Source organism: Corvus cornix, chromosome 13, assembly GCF_000738735.6.
Source record: "Corvus cornix cornix isolate S_Up_H32 chromosome 13, ASM73873v5, whole genome shotgun sequence".
In the NCBI taxonomy this organism is placed as follows: domain Eukaryota; kingdom Metazoa; phylum Chordata; class Aves; order Passeriformes; family Corvidae; genus Corvus; species Corvus cornix.
The window spans coordinates 531724-548714 of NC_046343.1; the positions used below are offsets into that span (position 1 = coordinate 531724).

A 16991-nucleotide genomic window follows, 5' to 3' on the forward strand; every position below is an offset into this window, starting at 1 on the left:
ACTGCTTGGCCAGCGCACACCAGCTGTCCTTGTGCCTTGGCTGCTCATGAGAGGTGGCTGTGGTCCCCCAGGTCGCTGGTTAAGACCAGTATCTCTGTGTGCTCATGGAGGTGCGTCAGTGCAGGATGTTTGAAGGAGCTGTGCATGGTGGGCTGTGACCAGCAACATGCCCTTGCTTACAGAGCCCCCTTAGACAGCACAGTTTGGGCAGACCTCTGCCCGATGTGTTACCTTGGGTCAGGGAAGAAGGGGGGCTGCTTGTTGGAGAAGAACCCTGGGTCTGCTTGTTGGAGAGGATGGTGAGTGGCAGGAGAACCGGGAACAACTCAGCTGAGCTCTTTTCTTGGTGGAAGGCGAGGCTCCTTATGGGCTGTGCTGGGCGGGGAAGGTAAATCCCCCTTGCCAGGGCTGGGGTTGCTGGCCATTTGTAGAGCCGTGGGGTGGCCCTTGCCTGGGCAGTGTCGGGAGCCGGTGGCTGTGCCCCCGCGACGGGCTGAGCTGCAGCAGGGCTGAGCGCGCCGGCATTCCCTTCCTTTCCCCACCCAGTTCCTTTGTCTCTGCTGCGTGTGGATGAGATTGCTGTAAAAATGCACGCGGGGCTCTGGGCTTTGGCTGCTGCCGGGACACAGGAGTATTCTTTGCATCCTTCTGTTGACAGAAGGGAAGCTACAAGTTCCCACCTCGGTGGCAATACTTCAGAAATTGCCCCAAGGGCGGCAGATGGAGAGCAAACCCGTTTCCCTGCAGAGCAATTTAACCATGCAAGAGCGTCACAGGATGAGGCTGGCATGTGAGCCCTGCTGAAGTCTCTGGTCGGTCAGGCTCAGGCTGTGGAAGGGGAGTGTATTTACATGCCAAAACTTGGGCTGTGGGCACCAGGGGTAAAAGAGAGGAATGTACGGCGCGATCAAGAGCTGAAGAGTTACTGGATGTGTTTTAAGCAGTCAGGTAGACAACATGTTCTCTGGCACAGCAGTCAGCCTGTGTCACCTGAATCTGTGACAGGCATATGTGAGATCAGGTGGTTTTCCCCCGTATTGCCTGCAGCTGCTTGTGTGGACTTGTGCAGGTGGAGGTAGGTAGAAGAGCAGGAGCTGAGCCATCGCAGCTCCTCTGGATAGGGTCTGTTCCCCACAGGACAGTGTCCACAGTGTCCATCCTCTCCCATCTGTGTATGCTGAGTTGCATGGTCCCAAAGTGTAAATGCAGGAAGAGCATAAGCACAGTCCTGCTTGGGGTGTTCCTCTGCTGTCTGGCTGTGCTCCTTCAGAGAGGGCTGCTGGCCACTTCGGTCAATGGAAAGGAGAACAGAGGAGGTGGTAAATCATGAGACTGGAGTGCAGTCCAGTGCCTCCTGGGTTTTGTACAGACCTGTAAAATGCCTCAGAAATGTTACCCCAAGCACAGCAGGAGAGGGACAGATTACCAGCCAGTTGCCTGTCCTGTTGGTGGTCTTTGCGAGGTGGTAACAGAGGAGAGAGTAACTTGTCTTCTTTAATGCAACTTACTTTACATGGTATCTAGATAAGGTTTAAGGACATGCCCTTAGTACGAACTTGCTCTAAATACTGATGTGTGGCTCATGCTGCCTGCAGAGTTTTGTGCATAATGTCCTGGCATAGGAAGCTTTTGACTTCTCTCTATATTTTATGGAAGCATATTTGCTGTGTTCCCCAGTGACTCTCCCTTGTGCTCAGTCTGCCTTGGTGGTGTTTCTGGCAGCCCCCTCTCCCATTTGGAAACAGCTTTTGTAATATGACATTTTCAATCCTTGATCTTGTACTGTTGTTTGGAGTGTTAGCACAGGTCCAGTGACCTTTCTGCAGCACTGGTGGTTGAGGTGAGCAGTGGGAGAGTGCCTGTACAGAGTGCTGAGAATCATAAAATTGTAATATGTTAAGGGGTTGGAATGGATGTTAAAGATCATGTAGTCCCAACCCCCTCTAGTGGGACACCTCCCACTATACCAGGTTGCTCAAGGACTTAACCAACCTGGCTTTGAATACTGCCAGGCTTGGGGCATCCATAACCTCCCTGGGCAACCTCTTCCAGTGTCTAACCACCCTCACAGTCAGAAGTGAATGAAGCATGTGTGTTACCTGCTACTGACAACTGCTGTGCTCTTCCCTTTTCAGAGTGATCGTCTCCTTATTAAAGGAGGGCGAATAGTCAATGATGACCAGTCATTCTATGCTGACATTTACATGGAGGATGGCCTCATAAAGTAAGTATGGGATTTCTGTTTTCTCCATCTCCTCTTAAACCAGCTTCAGGTTAGGTGGTTATCGGCTTTTTGTGGATGTGGTTTGTACCCAACTTGTCAGGCAGTAAAGCTTGATAACCTTCTCTGATCAGAGGCTCAGCTTTCTGCAGTGTGTGTGAGCACAGACGTGATTGGCTGATGTGTTTTCAGAGGAACTCCAGTGACTGAATTGCTGTCAGCTTGTGGGATTGTGGTACTGTGTCCATTGTAAAGCAAAGTTGTGTCTAATTACACCAAGAACAGGTTTATCTTTGACTTCTGTTTTTTCCTGTGTTAACTGTATTAGCATGAATGACCCCAGACAAGATCCTTTTTGTTAGCACTAACAAGGACAGTGCTGTGCTACAAGTCATCTGCATCCTTGAGATTTCCAGGAATTGCAGGAAAACCTCTGGGTTCCCCCAGCTTCTTCGTGTATGTCTCAGAGCTGCAGGAATAGCTCCATTGTTTAAAGGCTGCCATTCAAATTTGGCAAAGGTATTGTGTTGGGGCCTGCGCCACACTGGGTGAAGTGAAAGAACCGTGATAGTTCATAGCAGAGAGACTTGAAAAGGCATTGCTTGCTCTATGGTAAGAGTTAAATATCCAGCCTTCCCAGGGTGGTATATGTTAAAAATCCAGCCGCAGATAAATACTTCAAGAAGTGTGACTGTATTTTTATCTGGTGGACAAGACCATTTGTGATTGACAAGGACTTGTACACAGGCAGGGATCAGAGCCAGCTTCAGGTGTTGCTATGGCACAGGCTTTGTGAGTATGCTTGGGCAAATGACTGAGCCTCATCTACAGCCTGGAGGCCACAGAATTTCACTGCCTTGGGAGCTAAATGCTTTTACAAGTGAGTTCTTGTAAGAATACAATGAGTAATTAAAAACCTTTAGTGATGGATTCATCTCCATAAAAGCAGTGGGAAGAGCTGCTGGTTTATTGCTGTGAGGACAGTAAAGTGAGCAGTTCTGTCCACAGAATTTTTGTTATACTAGGGAAAAAAAAACCCTGCAAAGTGACTCAGCTTGAATGAAATGCAAAAATTGAATTTGCTTCTCATTTTTACCTCCCCAGTGTGACAAGGAAATCAGAAGTTTTCCACTAAAACCAACTTATCTTTAATATTAATTTATCAAGGAAAACTGAGAAAGGCTTGATGAAAGTAGGATTTCTGAAATAAGAGATTTGAAGGCTGAGTTGTACATATGGACACATAAAGGGTTGAGGGGACAGGGGCTTAGAAAGGCAATGCTGAGGTTCAGGTGACTTGGCCTGCAGGAGGGCTGGGTGCATCAAGTTGTGCTCGAACAGGACAGGCTCCAGAGCACTATAGTTGTGTATTAGGTTACTGGTGGATTTATACTGGAACTCTCTAGGTTTCCTGTTTTCAGAGGACACTTTTAAGTATTTGATTTTTAGCTGCCTTCACTACAGTGTGGCCCTGCTGATAGCAAAGCTGTCCTTCAGGGCCACAGAAGAGACAAGGTGAGAGGGGAGAACTGTGGACTTCTTGGGAAGACGGTGAGCCCAGAGCTTGCAGGCTGTGCCATGAGCCCAGCAGGCTGCAGCCAGTCAGGCTGGGCACTTGCTGAGCTATTTCCCAGCTCCCAGGAGTCCCTTCACTCTTGGGACTTTGTGCTGTGAGCAGCATTGCAAGTCCCTGATGAGCCCTGAGCTGGCCTACCAGCTGTGGCATTACAGTGGAAATCATCTTTCTCTGTAAGTAAGCTCAGACTTGAGCCTTACTTAAGGTGGGCAGAGGGACAGGAGAGATTAGGGGTGTAGCTCGCTTGGAAGCAGGGCTGGTGTCAGGTTTTGTGAGCATGCACCCTGGGTGGGTAGTTAGGACTGCTACGCTGGAAATGCATGCTGGAGCCTGTTTTGTGAGCCTGTAGGGTATGAACTGTCCTAGGCAGGTTCTCACCATGCACTGCAGAGACAACTGGACAGATGGCAGCCACGCCTAGACTAAGCACAGCATAGGTATAAGCAAGCCAGACAATCCTGCACGTTGCTGCATAGTGCAAGTCTCTTGCCAGAGAGCTTGCTGGCTCTGGCAAGCCTGGGTCTGGGAGCAAGACAGAGTAGGGTGTTCCTGCTGGCAGGGAGCTGCCCTGGCAATCCCTGGCTGAGCTATTCAGAGGTTATGTTGTGGCTGGTTTTCCTTTGTGTGAGTATCTTGGTATGATCTTATCAGGCAGATTGGAGACAACCTGATTGTTCCTGGAGGGGTCAAAACCATAGAAGCCAATGGGAAGATGGTGATCCCTGGAGGAATTGATGTCCACACTCGCCTGCAGATGCCATACAGGGGAATGACTGCTGTGGATGATTTCTTCCAAGGAACAAAAGCAGCTCTGGCTGGTGGAACCACCATGATCAGTAAGTGCAGCAGGCATGGCCTGTGCATGACACCACCCAGCACTCCTGCAAGATCACCCAGTTCTTTCTTTTTTCTGTGCTTTTCTCAATCTTCTTTGTCTTCAAAGTCCATGAAAGTGTGTTCATATTTTCTGTGATCTCTGTCAATGCAGTCTAGCGAGTAAGGATTGGGATGAACTTTGTATCCTTAGTAATGATGATGTGATAGGACAGGATATGTGCCCTTGCAGATCCTGTGTTCTGCAGTGCTTGTCTGCAGCCACTGTTGCCCCTGGGACCCTCAAAAAGGAACAATGGCATAACTTCTCTTTTAAATAAAAGTAGGACAGCATGTTGCTCAGATGGCTCTGAGCAGAGGAACAGAGCAGTATGCTGGCATCCCACACTGCTTGAAAATAAACAGTGCTGATGAAAAAGGAAAGGGAATTCTGAGGTCCTTCCCTGGAGAATGCTATGACTGTGCACTGGTTTGAGGTCCAGGTGTTGTCCTGTGCAGTGGTTACAGCTGGGTGCACTGCAGGGTTTCTTGGGATGCAGGAGCAAGTGTTGATCCTTCCAGTAAAGGGCTGGGTTCCTTGTCCTCCCCCCACTGTTTTTCCTTCCTCTGTGCCAAAAATATATGTTTTGTGAAATGGTCTGTGGTAAGGTGTGGAGATTCCATGGTGGGCAATAAAAGGTGCATTAGTGTTGCAGTGTAGGAAGAGGCTCTGTGCTAATGGGGTGGGAGTGGCGATGGGGAAAGACAAGGCTCTTTAGCTTCCAGCCAGTTTCTCAGCAGAAGCGTGTAAAAACCTCTGGTCCTGTGCCAGAGGCCATTAAGTAAAGGCTCTGTGTACTTCCCTGCCAATAAATGCACTTGAGGAGCCAAGGCATGTTGTGAAGGGGACAGGATCCTCTTGGGAGCTGCCCTGAAGCTGTTGAGGAGACCAGCCTGGGGTGGTGGAGCTGCCAGGCCACAGTGGCATGGCCTGGTTGGGGAGTCCTTGCTCAGCCCTTCCTCTGCTGTGGCCCTGCAGTGGATCACGTGGTGCCAGAGCCGGAGTCCAGCCTGGCCGAGGCGCTGGAGCGGTGGCGGGAGTGGGCTGATGGCAAGGCCTGCTGTGACTATGCATTGCATGTGGACATCCCACGCTGGAGCGACCACGTCAGGCAGGAGCTGCACACCATGGTCCAGGAGAAAGGTTTGTTGCCTGCTGCTCCCTGCCTGGCCTTGGCCAGCCCTGTCCCCTGGCCAGGGAAGGCATGAGGTGGCTGCGCTGTTGGGTTCCCATGGGGTCTCGCACAGCTGCCAGCAGGAGCTGTGCCCTGCAGGGCATTTGGTGGGGAGGGTGGCCAGAGCAGGCAGCCTAACCTACAAAGCTCACCTCTGTCTCCTCTCTGCCCTGCCCCAGGCATTAACTCCTTCATGGTGTACATGGCCTACAAGGATTTGTACCAGATGTCCAACACCGAGGTGAGACCTCCTACACTGCCATGGTTGTGTTGATTCAAGGAGCAGTGGGGGGTGACAGCCATGGTGGGCATGGGGCAGCTCATAAGGCTGGTGGCTGCTGTCCCTGGCCAGGCCTTGCTGCTCCTCTCCTCCACCCTGGCTGCTTGTGCAGGGCTGCCCCAGGCTGTGCTGTGGGCTGGCTGGGCTCCTGCATTGCAGGCAGAGGCACAGGTCTAGTGTGGAGATCACCAGGAGCATCTGCTGGTGACTGCATCCTTCAGAGAGCTGGTCCCAGCACAGCCAGAGCTCTGCCTGGCATGGCTACACTGCGTCCTGCTGCTGCCAGGGGCATGGGTGGAACTGCCATGAGCGGTGTCAGGGCCATGGGCAGCCTGCTCAGTAATCATTTCTTCTTGTCTCTCTTTTAGCTGTACGAGATATTCAGCTGCCTGGCAGAGCTGGGTGCCATAGCTCAAGTTCATGCAGAAAATGGGGATATAATTGCACAGGTAACTAACTACTTCTGGCAGGCAAGAACTGAAAATCTTTTTCAGGCAGATTTGGTGTGGGGCATTAGCAAAATGACTCTAAAGTTGGACATCTTGTGCCAGGTGATACCTTCGCTGTTCAGCAGCAATATCCAATTTAGCAAGATTTTTTGTTGTGAATATGTTGTGCACAAGCAAATCTGCAATAGTGAATTAGCAATTACCTAAATGGAAGTGAGTATCCATCAAGTATGGTATGTTTGTTCCAGCTGCAGCTGTCCTCAGTGTGGAGAGGCAGAGACCTTTGCCTTGCACATAACAAGCCAGGAGAGGTAAAGTTCATTGAGAACTGCCTTGACAAGAGAGATTTTGTCCCTGTAAGCAAACAGGTGGCTAATGAAGCTGGATTTGCAAGGAAAGTGTTCTGAGGGATGTGGTTTAGTGATCAAGTGAGTAGTGTGTCTTGGCCCGCTGTGTTGTAATTGGTGCTGGATGACAGAAGGTCCAAATGTTTGATTTTCTTTAAGGCACAGAAGACACCGCTCAGTTAAGCTCTGCAACTATTTCTCTTGTTCTTGGGAGTTGAAGGAGCATGAACCAAGAGGTCATTCTTTGAGCATCTTTTCAGACTACAAGAATCAGTTTTGTTTGGACTTTTTAGAGCTGCAGTGCACAGTTGGATGGCTCCTTCACATGAAAACTGAGAGTGGTCAGAGGAATTGTATTGGCCAGAGCTTATCTCTATTTTAGTACCTGCCTTATCATAAAATGCCCCAAAATTACTATTTGATAGCACTTCACAGTCCTAGGAATTGGAGAGGATGAGGAGTTTTGTAGCCCTTTTTGTCTGCACATTGTGCTTGTTTTATTGAAGAGGTTTAAGTCAGTGCCTGACCTCCCATTTCCCCATGTTCCCTCTTTCAAACCCCTTGAGCATACAGCAGCCTCTCACTGTGCCTGATGGTCCCACAGGACATAGGGTGGTGATGGTCCTGAGGGAAGAGCTTGACACAGAAGGGATCTGCTTTTTTTGGTTGATAGCTTCAGTCCTGTAATATCCCTCTGTTCTTTTGATGTCCTAGGAACAAGCCAGGATGTTGGAGATGGGAATAACAGGCCCCGAAGGCCATGTGCTGAGCAGACCTGAGGAGGTAAGATGCAGAGGACAGTTCAGCCTTGCTTCACTGAAGCGTTTTCCAGTCACAGTAGGGCTCAGTGTGTTTAGTGGGGGCAGGCAAGCATCAGGGCACAGGAGAATGTGTGTACATCCAGGGGTATCCATTCATACAGGCACTGCTGTCTTTTTCATCATCAGCCCAGGAAAGAGCAAGGTGCATGTTTGTGACAACATTTCTCAGTCTTGCTTGAGTTGCCCAGCAGAGATAGAAGCCCTTGTTCTGAGTCTCACAGAGAGGAATCAATCAACCAAAGTGTTTGTATGGCTCTAGCAGCCTTTGAGTCTGGATTGTGGGGGCATTTGTCTTGTGTAGGTGACTCCATGGGTGTGAGAAGCCTAAGAAGAATCTAATGACGAGTTTTAGTTTCTCTGAGAATTCACATTTAAGTGCCGACAGATTCCAACCTCTTCCTGCTTTATATCTGCTTAGTCTCTAAAGTGTTTCAGAGTCAGATGGACAAAGCCATTGGCAGAAGGAGTGGGAGGGAAAGAGAGGGGGAATTCCCTGGTTACAAGTCATTGTCAGAACCCTAATGAGATTACTTCTAATTTTAGCTTGCAGGGATTTTTCTGTTTGGTCCATTAATATGAGTTGAATCTAATTTTAGATAGGTTTCCTTCATGTAACTCCCTGCTGAGAGGTACTTTGACTTCCCACAGCATGTGAAAGAAGAAAACAATAGGAATTTGGTACAATAGCAAAGCTTTCCCCTGAGCAGGGGAGCACAGGGACAGATTTGTACTTCAGGGCCTGCTGAAATAAAATCAGTTGGCTTAAATTAAAAGTGTAAGAAGTTGGCTGTATTAGGGCTAGTAACAACATATATGGCCTAGTGTAATAACAGTACTTACTCTCTCTGAAATACAAGAGTGTAAAGCATTTTCCTATACAGGGAAGAGTCTCAGTGTCAAATAAGTGGCTCAGAGTCCCTCTGTGTGTAAGCTGCCATTTACTTTTATGACTCTAACCTGTTGCCACTAGTTGGCAAGCTAAGGTGCAATTACAGGATGCTGTGGTTGTGCCCAGATTTGAGAACTGTCCTGTTACCATAAGCAGTGCACATCTCATCCAGAGCCAATAAACATTGTTCAGTGTTTGATCTTGAAATGCCATTAAAGTATAAGGCAACTGAGAACAGTGCAAGGCTCTAGATATCTGTTCAGCCAAATCCAGATCTCATTGCCTTTGAAAATAAACAGTGTCCTTCTTCCAGAACACACTCTACCACAAATGACCCAGCTACCCTATAAAGCCTGCAGGCAGATGGCAAAGCATTAGGAGAGTGGTCTGTGGCTCTGTGAGTCTTCTCTGTCCTGGAGGGACCTCAATGGGGGTTAAAGACATGTTTTTCTCTCCAGCGATGATGGTGACTTGGTAGGGCAGGATGATGCTGCTCCAGATTGTAACCTGCTGTGAGGGGTATTCAGTGATGGCTGTTTGCTCCTGTCCACATGTTAAACCCCATCAACTACTACAGCCCATAAGTGTGGTGATAAAAAATGGCTTCTCATTTAAATTTCTATTTAAAGAGTCTTTAAGAAGAGAAAAACCTCTTTTCACTGTACAGCAAATAGATCTGCAGAAGTATGAGAGGCGTAGGAGTGCATGTGTGTCTGGATGCAGTGCTCTGCTTCTCTGCCCTGGGACATTTCGACTGGCATGGTCCCAGGCATTCCCCTGGGGGCAGGATCATTGTGTCTTTTTAAGGCTTCTGTTTTGAACTTTCTCAAGCCAGCACTTGAAGCCAAATTGTAGAGCAAACACTTGGAGATCTCTGGGGTTGAGCTTGGGCGGAGCACAGGCTGATGTAATAGTCCAAAGATATCCCTCGTGGTGGAAATCTACCCTCCACTAACAGCAGGACAGTGAGATGGGGCAGGCTGGGGCAAGCAGCAGCTGTACTGCAGGACGGCCAGGCCTCAATGACAAGCAGCCTGCCAGTGTTCAGCCCTCTGCACCCTGCCATGGGGGTGGCAGGGGACATCTGGTTAACCCTGCTGCAGCCGTGGGACAGCGTGGAGCAGGGAGTGCTACAAAAGGGTGGACCCTCCTGCTGCCTGGCATCAGCCTGTAAGCTGTGCTCTCAGGCTGGGCAGCAGTCCCTGGGCTCCTTGGGCTGTCGGGAGAGCTGGAACCAGGCAGTGGAAAAAACAGCAGATGCGGCTCTGCTTGTCCCTGAGCAGGGTTCAGGCAGTGCTCCTGTGCTGGGCATGGAGCAGGGTTCAGGCAGTGCTCCTGTGCCAGGCATTGTGTTACTGTAGCCTGCCATTTGGGCCAGGCTCTGAGGAGATGGAAGCTCCCCCCCCCTCAGGTCTCCCTGATTAAACTGCCCTGGGGGAGTCAAGGGTAAAAGTGAGGGCACAGGGTGTCCGCAGTAATCAGTGGTGTGCTGAGAGTAACAGGGGCTCCTCCCTGCCCAGCCAGTGCTCTTCTGCAGCTTTGTGCCATCCTCTGTTCCAGCTGGAAGCAGAAGCTGTCTTCCGGGCCATCACTATTGCCAGCCAGACCAACTGTCCTCTCTACGTGACTAAAGTGATGAGCAAAAGTGCTGCTGACCTCATCTCACAAGCCAGAAAAAAAGGTGAGTGGCAGCTGGTGCTGCACTCAGCCCTGCTGCTGCCACCAGGATCCTGGATTATGTGGTCCCTGTGTCCTCGTGGTTGTTTTGCCAAGATCAGCACTCTGCTTTGAGTGCTGTGCATTGCTTCCCCTTCTGCTGGGGAGTAGTTAGCTTAGGAGTTTGCCTGACTTGTGAAGGGCAGGGTGACACTGCAGCAGGCCACATAGAATCACCTCCTGTTGTCAGTGAGGTAACATCAATATGTGGGGCACAGGTAGGAGCAATGCTTTAAACACCACAGTTTGTCTGCAGCTGTGAAGGGCTTGATGAGGACGCTTTGTTCATTGCACGTGGTAATGGGTTGAGCTGCTGCGTATAGCTCTGGCCTTCCTTTGACGTGCTGGCCCCTTGGAGGTGCCTGGGTGCCTTTTCAGGTGGCTGGGAGCTCCATTTGTCAGTGGTGGTGGAGCACAGGGCTGCCCCACAAGTGTGGGCATGTCCACAGCTCTGTTCAGTGGGCTCGCTGCCCCTGCCCCAGGAGGTATGAAGGGGGATTCTGGTGCACTAGAATCTGTGCCCTTGAGCAGGAGGACCCTGTGGTGATGGCATGGGTCTGGGTATTCTCGGTACATGGCAGGCTTTTGGTAGTGCTGTGGAGCAGAGAATGCCACTGGGCTCCACCGAAACACTGTTCTTTCTGTGCCCTTCTCCAGGCATTGTGGTGTTTGGTGAGCCCATCACAGCTAGTCTGGGGACTGATGGAACACACTACTGGAGCAAGAACTGGGCCAAGGCTGCGGCATTTGTGGTCTCTCCACCACTGAGCCCAGACCCAACCACTCCTGATTACATCAACTCCCTCCTGGCCAGGTGAGTGACAGCTCTGCTGGGGATACTGCTAGGGGAAAGTGGACTCTGGCTAGGGAAGAAAGAGGTTAGTCCAACCTGAACCACTTCACCGTAGGGATGTAATGAACTGACCAGTGAAATGGCTCTGACTCCAAGCCGTGTTGGTTTATCCTCGAGAATTGAGGGAGGACACCGTAAGCTTAACATCACTAATGAGAAAAATACCAGTAGTCACGAACCATTTTAAATGCCCTGAAGAAGGCAAAGAAATGAGGACAAGCTGAAACAGACTTGTCAACTGAACCATTCACTGAGCTGGAGAAATGGGGAATGGCTGCCTGAGTTGGGATGCTGCAAGATGATGCAAGATGCTGCACCAATGCGGAGGGCATTACATGTTTCACAGGCTGGTGGGGACCCCAGTCAAATACAAAGCAGATACATTCACACACCTATAGAGGTGAGCAATAGCAGAGCCTGCAGAGTGCAAGAGACCTTTAGGAGCAGCTCCTGCACATCTGGCTGGGATGGCAGGTTGGTTTTTCATCCTGAAGGCAAGGGGGTAGAGAAGGGATTTGTTGAAAACAAAGACAAACAAGAAAAGCACTTCAGCAGTTTGCCATGACCTTTCACAGTTACACTCCATCCTCTCACTGGCAAAGCCAGCACGCAGCTGAAGATACTGCGCGTTCCTGGCCCTGTCTTTGTGCTGTGTGTCCATCGCACACCACTCAGCCTGTGTTTGTACATCCGATTGTGTGCACACTGTCTGGTCTGTTAGCCAGCAGATGGCTGACACTGAGGGGGTTGTAAGTGGAAATGTCCTTTGAGGTAATGCTGGAAACATCTCTGCCAAGATGAGCAAGGGATGAGCAGTCACTAAGAGGTGTCTCTTCGGCGGGGCACCTTAGGATAAACCCGGGTTGTGCCAGAGTGGAGATGCTGTGTCTGGGTGTAAGAGAGGTGCCAGTGCATTTGAGGGTCTGAATATGCAGCTCACCCTGCATTTTGCTGTGGTCAATGAACAAGAGATACCTCAGCTCGTACTGGATGTACGATAGAGATGCAGGTCTTAACGACTAGCAAGGAAAAGTGAGCCCAGCTCCTGAACTGGTTTTCTAATCCTTACCTTCCAATTTATGCCAGACCTCGAAGAAGACACAAGCAATTCTTGGTCCCTGCAGCTCATAGGTGACTGTCTTGACACCTTTGCCGTACTGTTTTCTGTGAGGCTGCAGCGGGAGGGACACTGTGAGGTTCCAACTGGGCTGGATGGCTTTTCTCCAGCAGAAAGCATGTTGTGTGATCATTCTGGACTTCTGTCTGTACAGTCCGTCAGACATACGGCAGAAATTATCAGAGGAAGGTGGAGATGATCAGTGGATTAGGGCAGATTTGCAGCCTTGAGGAGAGTCACTGTGTCTGCACTGCCCAGGTGCTTGAGGCCCCTTGCCTCATGTAGGCAGTGCTGGGAACTGGCTTGCTTTGGTCTTCTTCCTTTTGCCTGGCAGCAAGGACTTTCCAGCTGCTGCCTGTCCAATGTTCCCTGAGGACCCAGCAGCACCTGGGTGACTTCCAGGGAGCCATGGACAGTTCCTCTCCCTGCCTTGTCTGTGGGCAGCTCGCTGGCTCTTCCTGTTTCCTAGGAGCGGGATGGGTCAGGGCATCTCATCTGTCCAGGTAGCACTTCGGGCAGAGGGTGAAGAGGCCTCAGTGAAGCACTTCTGGGCTTCCTGCAGAGAGCTGCTTCTGGGCAGTCCCAACTCCCTCCATCCCACTGCAGCAGGCTTTCGTGGGGCAGGGGAGGACTGGGCTAGCCCTCAGCATGCAGGAGCTGGCAGTGCACAACACAAGGGCCAGCCTGTGGGAGTGGGGAATGGTCCTGGAGCAGAGATGCCCCTTCCTCCGTGTGTGGCAGAAGGGCTCTCTCAAGCAGACCTGACAAACTGCCAGAAATGGGTTTTGTGACTTGCACTGGCATGTTTTTTTCTTCATACTTGTGCAAATGATGGAGTCTGGTATGAAAGGACATCTTCTGGATTGACACAAAGACCACTCTGTTCCCTAGGAGCTGAGCTGTTGATTTCTCTTTTGTACAGGATGCTGTCCATGCTCAGGCAGGTAGCACAGTGTGGCAGAGGTCTCTTGCCCCCACGTGATACAGCTGCCCCAGGGGCTGGGTCAGGTGAAAGTCTTCAGGCTGAGGGGCTGTGGAAATGAGGGTACAGAGTAAAAAACACTGAGCCGGGGGCTGCCCGTAGCCAGAGGAAATCCATATCCCTCATGTCTCTGTTGCTGTCTGACTGCAAAATGACTGACAATGGGTTTGTTCCACCACTCTTCAGTGGTGATCTGCAGGTGTCGGGAAGTGCTCACTGTACCTTCAGCACCGCGCAGAAAGCCATTGGAAAAGACAACTTCACAGCGATCCCAGAAGGAACCAACGGCATCGAGGAACGAATGTCTGTCATCTGGGACAAGGCAGTGGTGAGAGCCCCACCAGGGAACGGGCAGAGTGAGCAGAGGTGGTTGCCATCTCACACACCCATGCTACTGTCCCACAGAGCTGGGCACCCAGCTTGTTCCCTCTCTGGCTTTGAGAGTCAAATCAAGCTGGAGCAGGAGGGGTGGCTGTTGCAGGCTTGGGATGAACATCCAGAAGCTGTGCCCCCAGTCTTGGTCTGTCTGGCACCAGTTAGTAAGATCAGCCTCAGAAGCTTGGGCCCAGCCAGCCAGCACCTTGTGTGGGAGTGAGGATGGTGCTTCCCAGGGCTCTTACTCACCCTTTTCCCATAGAAGGACTTAGTTCTCTTTGTGTGTGAGCAGGCCACAGGAAAGATGGATGAAAACCAGTTTGTGGCTGTGACGAGCACTAATGCTGCCAAAATCTTCAACCTGTATCCACGAAAAGGGAGAATAGCAGTGGGCTCGGACAGCGATCTGGTTATATGGGATCCTGATGCAGTAAAGATCATCACAGCAAAAACCCATCAATCTGTAAGTCCTCTACTCATCTGTGTGAATGCTGAAGAGTGGCATGCAAGTAGCTTTGTAGAAAGGTGGCCTGGCTGCTGGGAGCTTGGTACTGTCCTGCTTGACTCTGAGGAGGATTGACTGAGCCCAGGCTCCAGGTGGTGCCAGTTGTGACTGTGGGTAGAATGTCTGTGAGCCCTAGGCTCAGGACATGGGGCTTTTTTCACCCTGCTTGGGTGTTCTTCTCCTGACCCTGTGCAGGTGTTAAGACACACATTTCTCCTTACCTTGGTTCCTCTTCCAGGCACAAATATTTTTCCTGGCCTTGCCACAGTGCTTTGTTCATGCCTTACCTCAAGCCTAGGTCCTGCCTTCGTCTGTTCTTGGAGTACTTCCTCACACTGAGCTTCATACCAGCAGGTCCTGGTTCATGTTGGGAGCTCTGGTGGGTTTTTACTGTGATGGGCTAGTGAGCTACAGGAGGCCTCTGAACAGGCAAGGCTGTTAGAGGTGTCTTCTGCCTGCATTGGTGACTCCAGCAGCGAGGTGTGGGGACTGACCCACCCTGAATGGGCAGGCAGTGCTCCTGTCCCTCCTGACCATCATCCTGGGGTTGCTGCAGGTGGCTGAATACAACATCTTTGAGGGGATGGAGCTCCGTGGGGCCCCGCTGGTTGTCATATGCCAGGGGAAGATCATGCTGGAGGATGGCAACCTGCATGTGACCCAGGGGACTGGACGATTCCTGCCCAGCAGCCCTTTCCCTGACTATGTCTACAAGCGCATCAAAGCCAGGAGGAAGGTGAGGAGATGGGGATGCCAGGAGACAGAGTTTGGATACTGTTAGCCCAAATTGCCCTTGATAACTGGTTGGGTTTCCTTTGCTGTTCTGGGCGGACCCTGTAAGCAGTGCTGCAAACTGATGATGTTTTTGAATGTACAAAATAGCTGAGGCTTGGATAGGGAGCCCTTCGTGTTAGTGGTGGGCCATGTTGGAGGCAGATGCTCCTCAAGGTTAGCAGTGGTAATGTCTCTCCTCATCCTTTCCTGCTGCAGCAGGAGTCTGGAGGGAAATGCTGAGTTAAAAGGTTGGCCAAAATCGCCTTCTCCTCCCCCATTTGTGCAGCAAAAACCCCATCTGGGTGATAGCCTGTTGCACTGGCTCCGCAACCCCTTGCAGGGCAGGGATGAAGGATGGGCAGTGGGGCTGTGCCAGGCCTCAGTGCTGCAGGACTTAGGGTGCATGGCAGTGTGAGTTCCTTCTGCAGGGGGACTGAGGAGCCGGGGGATGGCTGGAGCATGATGCTCCCTGGGCTAGAGAAGTGTCACTGTCCTCTTCTCTCTGGTGGCAGATGGCAGAGATGCATGCTGTGCCCCGGGGCTTGTATGACGGACCCGTGTTTGACCTGACCACCACCCCCAAGGGGGGCACCCCTGCGGGATCAACCAGGGAGTCCCCCACGCGTCAGACACCGCCTGTCAGGAATCTCCATCAGTCTGGATTCAGCCTGTCAGGTGAACACATGTGGCTGGACTGGGAGGGGACAGAGCCACTGGCCGTGCATCCCTGTCCCTGGCCTGGGGCAGGGGGCAGTTGGAGGTGTCCTGGGGTAAGGTAAGCACAAGAGTGGATCATGGCAGGGCAAGATCCTGTGTGTCCCTTAAAGAACATGGCTGGAGCTGCACCTTGCAGTAAAAGCAAGGCAGACTATAGAGGCCAGCACACCATCTGATGCTGTTCTTGCTGCATGGGTCTGTTCACAATGCATCTGCAGAGATGTTCAAGCCACTGCTGCTCTTGGGGTTACTACTGGAGTTGGAGAGGGAGCAGGTTGCAGTAGATAGTTTCTGGAGGGCCTTGGCAAGGCTCCAGGCTTCCTGACTGCTCAGTCCTGTGAAGAAGATGCTCTTAACTTTGCTTTTCTCCATTCCCTTCATACTTTCTTGTCCTATCCCAGGTACCCAGGTTGATGAAGGCATGCGCTCAGCAAGCAAGCGCATCGTCGCACCCCCAGGAGGTCGCTCCAACATCACCTCCCTGAGCTAAATGTCCTGGCTGAGGAGGAAACAAAATCCCTGTTCAAGCAAAGGAAGAAAATGGTACATTGGTGTTTAAGAATGAAAAGAAATAAACCTGTTCTGAAGAATCAATAAGCCTCAAGCCTTATGTTTCACAAATGCTACTTGCTACCTAGCTTTAAAGATGTTGCTTCATTTTGGTTTTGCATAGCCTTAAAGTTCTGTTGTTGTTACTGTTGTGGGTTTGGTTGGGTTGTGTTTTGCTCTTCCTCTCTGTATGCATGCCGCTCGGACAGGTTGCTCAGTTCAGTGTTATTGGTGTTGAATGTGTGTGGGATGCCGTGGTGTGGGACAGTGGGAATAGCCCTCAGGGCGACCCGGCCAGGCAGATGAGGGGGCAGGGTCTGGCTGGAGGCAGGATGTTGGATGGGGAGGGCAGGTGCACTGAGCTCGTAGGGACAGGTGGGTCTGTCACATTCATCTCCTTCATCTCCACTGAATGCTCTGGCGTTTCATCGTGAGGCCTATGGGGGAGCTCAAATCATCTCTGTAATGGCTGTCACGGCACCTTGTATAAGGAGTTTTACTACTTTGTACACTTTATTAAAAAAAAAAGTTGTTCCTTCAAAAAACTCATGTTGTTGGCTGGCTCTTCTCTTCCTCAGACTGCTGCTGCTTGGCAGGGGTAGTGCACAGCTGCACCCGCAGGGAACTGGGCTGAGATGACAGAGGGGTTTGGGTGGTGTTGGGGCTGGAGAGGGCTATAGCAACAGGCCATCGGGGCAATACCATGCAGTAGTCACTGCTACAGGTGTCAGGGTGCTGGTGTAGCTTCTCAGGCAAAGGTAAAGGTACTGGC

At 51.0% G+C, this 16991-nt stretch overlaps 1 protein-coding gene across 2 annotated transcripts in view; it reads left to right on the plus strand.

Annotated features, from left to right (window-relative positions):
* Positions 1–16765, plus strand: part of DPYSL3 (dihydropyrimidinase like 3) — a 31998-nt gene extending 15233 nt beyond the window's left edge. For both annotated transcript variants that reach the window (XM_039559741.1, XM_039559742.1), the window contains exons 2-14: positions 2136–2224; positions 4449–4633; positions 5650–5814; positions 6025–6086; positions 6494–6574; positions 7636–7704; positions 10192–10312; positions 11005–11161; positions 13486–13627; positions 13967–14137; positions 14736–14915; positions 15466–15628; positions 16072–16765. In XM_039559741.1, coding sequence (XP_039415675.1) covers positions 2136–2224; positions 4449–4633; positions 5650–5814; positions 6025–6086; positions 6494–6574; positions 7636–7704; positions 10192–10312; positions 11005–11161; positions 13486–13627; positions 13967–14137; positions 14736–14915; positions 15466–15628; positions 16072–16160 — 1674 coding nt within the window. In that variant the 3' untranslated portion in view covers positions 16161–16765. The remainder of the gene's footprint in view (positions 1–2135; positions 2225–4448; positions 4634–5649; positions 5815–6024; positions 6087–6493; positions 6575–7635; positions 7705–10191; positions 10313–11004; positions 11162–13485; positions 13628–13966; positions 14138–14735; positions 14916–15465; positions 15629–16071) is intronic.
* Positions 16766–16991: the final 226 nt, after the last annotated feature.